The following is a 10,547-nucleotide window of genomic DNA, read 5'->3' as shown; positions in this document are numbered from 1 at the left end:
TCAGCGCCCCGGCCTAGCGGCGCTCCCCGGCTGGCGGGGGGCGGTTTGGCGCAAGGACCGCCCTACCGCAGCCGTCTCTCTTCACGCAGCAGCCCGTGTAGCGGGGGGGGGGGGGGGGGGGGGGGGCGAGGCCTTCTGGGGGTGCCCGGAGCGGGCAGGCCCGGAGAGAGCGGGGCCCGGGGCGCGGCGGTCGGGACTACAGCTCCCGGCGGGCCGCGCGCTGCAGCCCCCTCACACTGCCCTGCCTAAGATGGCCGCCGCCCGCCGCGTCCCCTCTAGCCCGCGCCGCCCCTGACTGGTGACCCGCAGGCTCCCCTCCGCCCGCGGCGGCCCGGCAGGGGGCGCGCTGCCGCTGCGGGCGGCGGCGGCGGCGGCGGCGGCGGCGATGATGATGATGGAGCCGCTGCTGGGCTGGCAGTTCGAGGACTCCCTCTTCGCCCCGAGCCGGGAGCGGGGCCCGGGCGGCGGGGCCGGGGCCGAGGCCGGGCCGCCCTGCGGCGCGAAGCACTGCGAGCCCCGCGTGAGGAGCCGGGGGCGGCGGGCGGTCCCTGCGGGAGCGGCCGAAGGGGGGGGCCTGGGTGCGGCGGGGGGGGCTTCAGCCCCCCTGACGGGTTTGTGCTCTGCCCGCAGTGGTTTCGCAGCGAGGCGGACGGCGAGGAAGGCGCCGGCGGGCTAACGGCCAGCAAGTTCCGGGCGGACTGGGCCTACCGGCAGCAGGAGTTTGAGGTACTTCCAGGGCTCTCGCACGGGCCGGGCCTGGGCGCTGGTCGGTGGAAGTTGAGATATAAACTGGAGTGATCCTACAGTCCCCGCTGTGCATTCACTCAGAACGCGTATCTACGCTTATATAAAAGCCACCCGGCCCGAGCCACGGCCTGGAGGTGCTGGAGTCTGTGGTGTGGTTACGTCTGGCTTGATGGCTCCTCATTTGTGCTGAAAGCACGATGGCCCCACAGGCAGTCGCGGTGACCTGGCAAGGAGCCGTCCCACTGCCTGAGCTGTGGTCAGGCCACCATGGGTAACTGTGCTCTGGCAAGCTCCCTCAGCCAGATGTCACCTTTCCAGGAGCCAGCGTGAAGTCAATGTAAATTGCCCAGAAGTGCTGCTCTGCACCTGGAGCCGATCCAGATCAGGCTTGCATATCCGAGTGGTTCAGTAGTGAGCAGAGCTGGTGTTTGTGGCCATGGAAGTCGTGATCCGCCAGAGTTACGCATGTGGGTTTCTCTGCTCCTGGGGATAATACCATGTCCCACAAAGGCTGTCAAATCACTGGCAACCACCTGGCTGTAGCTCACCATTCTCAGACCTCCCACCAGCCGTCAGGAGAAAGCTGACTGTAGTTGTCAGTCTCCTGACATTTGGCTTATGAGCCTCATCATTAATTGTCCCACCTCTCTGCTGCCTCCCCTCACTCTGGTGGCTGGTTGTACCTTTGGGGTGCATTTATGTTCCCCGTTTCTGTTCCTGCCTGCAGTAGTCCTAGACCCTGTTCTCACTGCCTACTTCCTGAGCTGCATTCCTGATTATCTATTCTCTCCTGCCTTTATAGTCCTAGTTGCAGGATCCAGTCTTCTGTTTCCTTGTTTCCTGGTTGAAATCAGCTGCTTCTGCCATTTTTTCAGCTCTAATAGCATCTTGTTCCAGGCTATGGTTTGCATTACAGGCTCCCTGATTTCAAAGCCCTCAGGCCGACTTCTGACTCCACTCCTTTGTCTTGCCCGTTGGATTTGTGGATCGTTTTGTACCTCAGTTGCCACTGACTTCGGCTTTTTAATGTTACTCCAGTGCTACTGTTGCCTTGTCTATACCCGACAGATGCTTTCCAGTCTCAGCTGAGACGCCCTGAAGGGATTCATAAAAGTGTGCTGAGAAAAGAGAAGCCTCAGGCTGCAGTCAGACAAGGCTGCTGACCCTCAGAGCAGATTGCTCCTTGCTGTGCACTGTGGTGCCCTCTCAGGAGAGAATGACACCCCCTCAGATCTGCTAGTGGAACAGACCATTGCTTCCTAACCCTTTTCTGTCACAGTGATCCATATTAAAAATGTCTAGTCTTCAGTCTTATTGCTAACCTGGATCACTGTGACAGAACCAAAGCCAGAATGAGACTGCAGATAAAATTACCAGAACCAGAACTAGACTGCACACAAAATTACATTTTCACCAGTGGCTGCTGCACTCACTGGGCAGAGGGGAGCTCCCTATTTTTGCTTGAGAAAGAATGCAAACTTAACACCAGGGAAGAAAAATATTTGAGCCATTTTGCTAGGAGGTATTTAGGGTGTGTTGCCTGGACGCTCTGTTAGAACCATTCGAGTTTGCAAGGAATAATTAAATACTCATTTTGAGAGATGGGAGAATAAGCACTGACTGCTCTTTAGTCTTCTGGTCTGAGCACTGATATTGAGGGGGAGAAACCAAGATTCCAGTCTTAACTTCACTGAATACTTAATTTAATGTATTTAAATGTTAATTGGAGTCCTGGTGAGTGCCCTGAGCATTAAGCTACAGAAGTATTGCTCATTCTCGTCTTTTTACTTGGCCAAATTAATATTTAATAATTTCATGCAAATTAGAACCACCCTACAGGAACGATGGAGATTCACCTTCCCTGCGGTATTCTCCAACTTGCTGATTATTCACATGAGGTGATGTACTTGCAGGTTCAAACTTTCCCGTGCAGAACGTAATGGATTTGAGACAAGGTCCCCCACATTTAGGATGAGTGCTCTGATCCTTGAGTTGGTAGCTGGGGGAAAGACACCTTGTGTCACATATTGCCCAGGTTGGTAGATGATCCCTTCTGGATCAGGCCTGGTGGGTGAGAGGTGGACGGATGTGTGGTGAATCCTGCCAAGGCTTAAACACAAGTTAGGACTGAGGTTGCTCGTCACTGTCTAGACTTGGCTGCGTAGTACTGGGGCCCTCGTGTGTTGCTAGCATAGGTGGTAGGTGAATCCAGAGGCATGAAAATGTGGACTTCAGCTCCTGAATTCCCTTTGTGACTGTAGTCATAAACAAAACATAATCAGGCTTACCTTTAAATGAAAATCTCTCACTGTTTTGTTTGGCTTTTCTTTTTGTCGGCCCTACTAGAAAGCCCTGTGCGAATACTCAAACTGCTTACTACTCTTACCTCCCAGTAACGTTGCAATGAGACGAGATGTCCAAGAGGGCCAGGCTCGGTGTTTATCTCGCCTAGGAAGGCACAAGGAGGCTCTGGATATTGCAGAAAAAATGGTAAATAATGCAATCTTTCTTTTAGGCTTTGAACACAAAAATATTGCCAGTAGTTCTTTTATATGGACCATTTTCTGGAAAAATTATCTTCAAGTGTATAATCCTTCAGGATGTTTAGTGCTCAGAGTATTTGGTAAACAGAGGGTAACTGTCACTGCAGATATAATCACTCTTTAGAAATCGGAACACCCTGTACCACAATGAGCTGCCTGTGCAGGGAGGCTGGTAGTCCTGGAAGGGACTAAATATCATGCTCTGCCAGGCAGAATTAATGTAATGTAATAGGAATTATAAGAAAGGGGATAAATGAGTGCTTAAATCTTTCCACTATAAAAGTGATGGTTCAAAACTCCCTTTTATTTCCATATACTTGCTGCCAAACTGCCACCAGGAAGAGTATCTAACCACAAATTGAGTTTTTTCCCATGAAGGAAAAAAGTCCAGAGGCTCTGAATTCTGCTAGAATTTTACTGCTGCTGTTTATTTTATATAAAAGGTGTTTATACTACAGAGAAGGGCAGCTGTATAAAGCTCTGAAGGCAAATAAACAAATGACAACGTTTGGGGCCTTCTGGCCTTTCAGACTGGGACAAGGCAGCTAGAGAGAATGCTGTCAGCTTGATCGTGCGTGATCTCTGTCACGTATCATTTAAAATTAAGAGCACAGTTTTGTACAATTTAAAAATTACCTTTAGTGATATTTGTGTGTGATTATTCAGGGAGACATTTTCTCAGGCTCTGAAGAATGATTCTGTTCTACTCCTCTTTTTAATCTATTATCTTTTGTTTCTAGAGGAACAGCGCTACTAACACGGATCACTTAACGACGGTTCTCAACCTGCAGTTTGCCATTTACCAGGGTCTGGAAAATGTAGAAAAAAAGGTCACGTGTCTGCAGCAACTGATCTGCTTACATCCTTTCAACCCTTGGTACTGGAAGTTACTTGCTGAAGCTTATCTGAGCCTTTTACAGAGTTTGTCTCTATTAGTCATTCCAGAAACAAATCTAAATCAGTCTGAAGAGGTTCGTGTAAGTGATAGTAGTTTCAAAACATCAGCTGGAAGAGATATTAATTTGCAGCCTCACAGATCAGACAGCGAGAAAGAGGGCACTTGGTCCAGCCTTGCTACAGAAACAAAGAGGGAGAATGCAGCGACTTGTAGGAGCAGCCAAGCTGTAAAAGAATACCTCTGCACTTCAGAAGAACCAGAAAGGACAGATGAAGGGAAACACGCAGCATCCGAGTCCTGGCAGCAGAACATGTCGAAGAAAGTTGGGATAATGGCATGTGCCTCGTTTATTAGAGCAAGGTAACTAAACGTATTCTTAGAATAATGTTAACTTCTCTCAGTTGAGAACAATTTAAAGCATATTTTTCCCAGTCTTAATATTTTCACTTTACATTTTCAATTTAAATGTTTGTTTCAGCATTGGCAATGCTAACTTAGAAGCACCATGCTATTGCTTCAGATCTAAGAAGCAAAATCCACTAGCATGGTAGCTGTGAACAACCTAAATCTGAGGGGAAAGAGTAAACCAGTGTTAAGCACTGTTGAGAAGTAAAGCATTTTTTAATGACCTTATTATATGAATCTTTTCAAGTAATTATATACAACAGCCTGTTAGAGCGTGGCTGGTATTAAAGATGCAGCAGCAGAAGTGCCCCAAAGGGAAGGCCAGCCAGTCTTCCTTCTGCGAGTGCCACCTGTCTTATTTGCTCGAAGCCTCACGCTTGAGCGAAAATGTATTTTATAATAATACCCCAATCTGCATAATGGATGAGGTTGAAAAATGAACTCTGTGACAGCTGATTGACAGGGCTGCATTAAAAAGCTCTTTCCTTTTCTTCCCTCTCTTCCTAAAACTCTTGCACACAACAAAAATCCCCAAAACATAATGTTTCAAAGAGATAATTAGGAACTGTTTTTGTTAAAATAGGCTTGGATTTTTTCCCCCCTCTTGCCTCTCAGTGACGTACCAGTCACTGAATGTATTTAAAGCCATTTTATGAACTTTCAAAAACATTTACAGAGATCACTTTATAACTGCCCTGTTAGGGCAAGATTTAAGAAATGCGATAAAAGATATAGTAGCTTTTAGCTGTACTCAGACTAAGAGACGGTGACTTTAATTGCTACTTGGGAGAGGTTAATAGATTTAGTACTCATACTGAATATTAAAGCTACATTCATATTAAAATAATTTGTGTTGCTTGTTTCAGTGTGTATGGTTCAGCATTGAGACAATCATAAATTGTTGGATTTCCTTGCTTGGCTGCACAGTTTCACAAAGTGTTACTGTGGTTTATATTTGCAGATATACTTGTTCAGGGTAAGCTTCTTCCCTGCCCAGGGCTTATGCATTAAATAGGTTGTCTAATATTTTCAGGTCTGTTGGATTTTAAGTGAGATGTGGACATTGCATAAACATATGTGCAGAGTAAATGGTACCTGGAAAAGGGATGTTAGTATTGCTTTTTGCAGGAAATAAGGTTCTGTGTTAAAGCATCATGAATAATTGACCCTTTAAGTTTTGTCAACAAAAAAAAATCGGAGAAATGTTTTTGTTTAATTTTCATTCTTTCTTACATTATGTTGATGCAAATTTTGAAACAAAAATGCTTTACAAATTAAAAATACTTTCCATTTTTACTTTGAATTTCCAAATCAAAACTTTACTGAATTTACAAATTATTTGTTCACTCAGACTTGTAAATTTTGTTGTTTATAATGCTCAAATGAAAACTTTCATCTAAGATCTTAAGCCTTCTCTTCATAAAAATATACCCCTTTATTACAACATGTGCTTCATTTAACTTTGGTAAATGTGATTTTAAAAAATGTGGTGGTGTTCTCTACGCATAAAGCTTGAATTAATCATAGTTTCAGTGGCGATACTACTACGTTCCAGCGGTCCCTTGGTTGAATATACTTAGATTATTTCCTGTGCTGACATGTTTTATAGTCCTTGTGTGAGGAGGACTCTCGAAACTGGCACTGCTCTCTGGTCAGACATTTGGTGACAGGGTCCCTCCATGACATGAAGCCACGTTGTGAGCACAGCGTCTAACCTTCACCGAATCATGGTGGTGACTTCTGGGGCACTGCCTTGAACATAAAACTGTGATGAAAGACTTCAGAAAATATGGCCTATGAAGGGAGGATGTTTGATATTTGTCTAAAACTCCCAAATTTCTAGCTTTTCAGGTTACAAAGATAATCTTGGGGAGGAGTGGCTGGAAAGCTGCCTGGCCGAAAAGGATCTGGGGGTGTTGGTAGATAGCCGGCTGAACATGAGCCAGCAGTGTGCCCAGGTGGCCAAGAAGGCCAACAGCATCCTGGCTTGTATCAGGAATGCTGTGGCCAGCAGGAGCAGGGAGGTGATTGTCCCCCTGTACTCGGTGCTGGTGAGGCCACACCTGGAATACTGTGTCCAGTTTTGGGCCCCTCAATACAAGAAAGACATTGAGGTGCTGGAGCGTGTCCAGAGAAGGGCAACAAGGCTGGTGAAGGGTCTGGAGAACAAGTCTTATGAGGAGCGTCTGAGGGAAGTGAGATTGTTTAGCCTGGAGAAGAGGAGGCTGAGGGGAGACCTTATCACTCTCTACAACTACCTGAAAGGAGGGTGTAGTGAGGTGGGTGTTGGTCTCTTCTCCCAAGTAGCTAGCGATAGGACGAGAGGAAATGGGCTCAAGCTGTGCCAGGGGAGGTTTAGACTGGAAATTAGGAAAAATTTCTTTACGGAAAGGGTGGTCAAGCATTGGAACAGGCTGCCCAGAGAGGTGGTGGAGTCACCATCCCTGGAAGTGTTCAAAAAACGTGTAGATGTGGCACTTGGGGACATGGTTTAGTCTAGTCTACCCTTGATTGGTTTAGTGTGGATTTGGTAGTGTAGGTTAATGGTTGGACTGGATGATCTTAAAGGTCTTTTCCAACCTAGACGATTCTATGATTCTATGAATCACTGCCGGAGGCAAAAATGCGCTGCTGTCTTGTTACGCCTTAATAAGGATGTGGGACAGCTGATGTACTGCAGTTAATGCTAGCAGATCTGAGCTTCACTTTTGAGTTGTGTGACGAATACATAGGGAGAAAAATGTTTGCGCAGAGCAACCAGAGATACTTGGCATGTTGTTTTTCAGAAGTACTTCTCAGTACTTCTGTCATAGCACGGATATACCATACTCATAGTAGATTGATACAGATGTATTCATTTCTTTACAGTTTTTGCAGCTGGCAAATGTCAGGAAGAAGAGCTGGTTTTAAAGTATTGTATTTTGTTTGGTTTTAGGTTTGCTGACTTACTCTTTTGCCAGCTGTGCCTTTTTTTAACTGCCTTTTTCATTTCAGGCTTTTACTTCAGCTTACCCAGTTGCAACAGTCATCCTTTGTGCTAGAGAATAACGTAAAAGGTCAAAAAGAAATAGATGACGAAGTGGCACGACTTGGTTTCAATGAAAACTCCGTGCTGCTAATGACCAAGGTAAGGGGATGTTTCATTGTGTGCAAGTTCTCAGCTATTCGTAGGCTGTTTGAGGTACCCGAGCCAGTTCAGGCACAAAGTCCTGTTAGTGTGACACTCCCCTGAGCTAATTAACTGTGCCAGGAAGCAAGGTAAATGAGCTGGGACAGGTTGCCCTGGTAGTGTGTTATCTGGAACTGACAGTGATACCTATATAGCGCTGGCTTGTGTCATGCAGGTGTATCTCTTCTGCTGAGATTCTCCTTTCGGGAATGTTCAGGGTTATTAAATTTCTCATTGGACTTGTATTTGCAGATGCGTCATCGCTGTGTGTTTCCTGGGATGCAGATTTTATCTCAGGAATTTTTGATGGCACAAAGTGAATCACAAGTATGAAATGCAAGTGGAGATTACTTTGATGGCCACAGCAGTATTAAACACTTCCAGAAAAAATATTAAACATTTTCAGAAAAAGCCAGGCACATCCTTTTACATGCTTTTTTCGTTCTGTTTGGTGTACTGGATTCTAGTTATAAATAAATACAAAGGAGGAGAGTAACATTGCATGACTTTATTCATAGAGATTAAACATTTTTAGTGCTATTTATAGAGTTTCTGACTTTTATATTAAGGAACAAAAGGAAGCCAGTGAGATTCTAAATTTGCTGTCAGTATTACAGCTTTAAGTTAGTGAAAGCCAAGCCATTGCCGGGTTGGCAGGCAGTCTTGCGGGATTTCATCCATAAGAGGGCAGTAGCATGCAGACTAGCTCAGGTTTTGAAAAGGTTGGAAAAAGAAACTTCCCTCCTTGCTTCCCTTGGCCTGATATCCCCCAGGAAGAGATCAGGGTGTTGGTGCTGGTGCAAGGTGAGCACTGAATGCAGAGCTGACATTGAGGTTTCCCCTGCTACTCAGACAGTAAAAATCCCCCCATACAAGCGTAGCCAGAAGCTGGGCGGGGTTGTGCAGCTCTGAAGCTTGGGCTTGCAGTTCTCCATGTTTATTGCAGAATGCAGTGGGCAGACAACTTGATCGTGACTTGGAAACTTCTCCTGGACAGTATGTGGTTCATGTGTCGAGGACTTTTCTTGTAAAGATCTGTTATTAATGTCATATTTGCTGTTTTCTCTGCAAGTTATTGTTTTCCATCTTTCTTGCTCTGTTTGCAGGTTATGGGGCAGGATCTTATAGCAGAAAAACTAAAAGAGGAATTTCAGGGTGAGGTAAAATGCATAGGCCCTTCAGTGCTGTCATCATTGGTAACTGCATCAGCCACAGAATTTGAAATCAAATGGTTCGGTAATCTCCAAGATGATTTATGTCACTTTGACAGACAATTCTACTCAGATATGTATCTCCCACCTTCGGTAACTTAAAGGCTTTGTGGTATTTATTCTCATATCTCTAAATGATTATGGAATGATACGTGCAATAAAGTTCATACTAGATTTTTTTAAGAATTCTTACTGTGTATCTTTTAAGAATATATATAAATCTCTGCATTTAAACTCTTTTAACATCTCATCATTTTCTTTGTTCACTGATTTGTTTGTATTTAAAATAATAAGGAATCCACTATAAAATGGAGCTTTCAGTTCAGCTTTCAGAGGTAGCTTTCCATCATAAACCTCACCATGTTGTGCTTGAAGTGCCTGTGATTTCTGGGGACTTGCGATGCCAGTGGGATGGAAGGCTTCCTTTATGATGTCCAGTTTGAAAGTTTCTTGGTATCAAATTCTAAGTTGTTGCATTTAGAGCCATGGAATTAGCCTTTTTCTTAATTAACTTTTTTAATATTTATTAAGTGACATTGTAGTGATTTCCTGTTCAGAGCTGCATAGCTAGAAACCTTAAATATAGTCATGCTGAGAAATTGTCAATAATTCCATATGTTCTAAAAAAAAATCTAAATGGTAAATATTTTAACTTAGAACTGGAAGGAGATTTTCTTTCTTGAAAGCTAAGTGGTTTTTGCAGGCATAGAAGTAGCTATGGTCTTGTCTTCAGTGTGCTTAGATGAGGGAGGAGAACTGTCAACGTTGTTTATATGTACTGAAGAGCATTTAGTCAGATCATATCCTTTGTAAAACCCTGCAAGGAAGAAGATCTTTGCTGTGAAAACTGGCAGTGTTGATTCTGCATCTACGACTCCTTACGTTATGCTTTCAGTTAATAATGACACCACTTTGCTTTACTTTCTGAAGCATCGATGCTACTACATGCTTTGGGCTTCCACAGAAAAAAGGCAGAGATTATCCTGTAGTTTCTTTTGCTTGAAATAATTTACATTTGAGGGAAACAAGGTGTGCTCTTCCCCCATCTTCTCTTAAACTGAGAGACTTAAATTCTTTGTAGCTTTTTGTAAAAGTGTTCTTTAATGGATGTAGTTTAAAACCAGAAATCTCTTAGATGTAATTTGCTGTGACTTTTCCTCTTGTTTTCCTGTGTTTTCTTTCTGAAGTACTAGAGAGTGCTGAAACTTTAAATAACTCACAATTGAATGGTAATTGACGATATGTGAACACATGTTGTATCTGCTACTTTTAGGTGAATTTTAAAGCTTTAAGGTACTTTTAGGGAACCTGTCACTAACCCTTAGCCCTCTGCTAAGTTGACTGTGAAACATCTCCGGAAAAATGGAATATCGCCTTCAGCCATGTCAAATTATCTGTGATAGTTTGGTGACTTAATGCGATTAAACCACATCCTGGTCAGCTTGTTACGAAAGATGGTGACTTGGCAAGTATAGTTGGGTAAGCATTAATGCACTTGTATTACAGAATATTTGGTTTAGTCATGCATGCGCTTTGCTAGGTGGAAATTTTTGTGTGCGTGTGTAGAGCACTAT

At 44.3% G+C, this 10,547-nt stretch overlaps 1 protein-coding gene across 1 annotated transcript; it reads left to right on the top strand.

The window, feature by feature from the left end:
- Positions 1 to 394: 394 nt before the first annotated feature.
- C2H8orf76 (chromosome 2 C8orf76 homolog) lies at positions 395 to 9,075 on the top strand. The gene is made up of 6 exons (XM_075705974.1): positions 395 to 520; positions 631 to 726; positions 3,094 to 3,237; positions 4,031 to 4,548; positions 7,588 to 7,720; positions 8,869 to 9,075. Exons 1-6 carry the CDS (start codon positions 395 to 397, stop codon positions 9,073 to 9,075), a joined length of 1,224 nt encoding a protein of 407 aa, XP_075562089.1.
- Positions 9,076 to 10,547: the final 1,472 nt, after the last annotated feature.

Source organism: Pelecanus crispus, chromosome 2, assembly GCF_030463565.1.
Source record: "Pelecanus crispus isolate bPelCri1 chromosome 2, bPelCri1.pri, whole genome shotgun sequence".
Taxonomy (NCBI): domain Eukaryota; kingdom Metazoa; phylum Chordata; class Aves; order Pelecaniformes; family Pelecanidae; genus Pelecanus; species Pelecanus crispus.
Note: the sequence above shows the minus strand (reverse complement) of the source record. Positions and strands in the feature narration are given on the sequence as shown.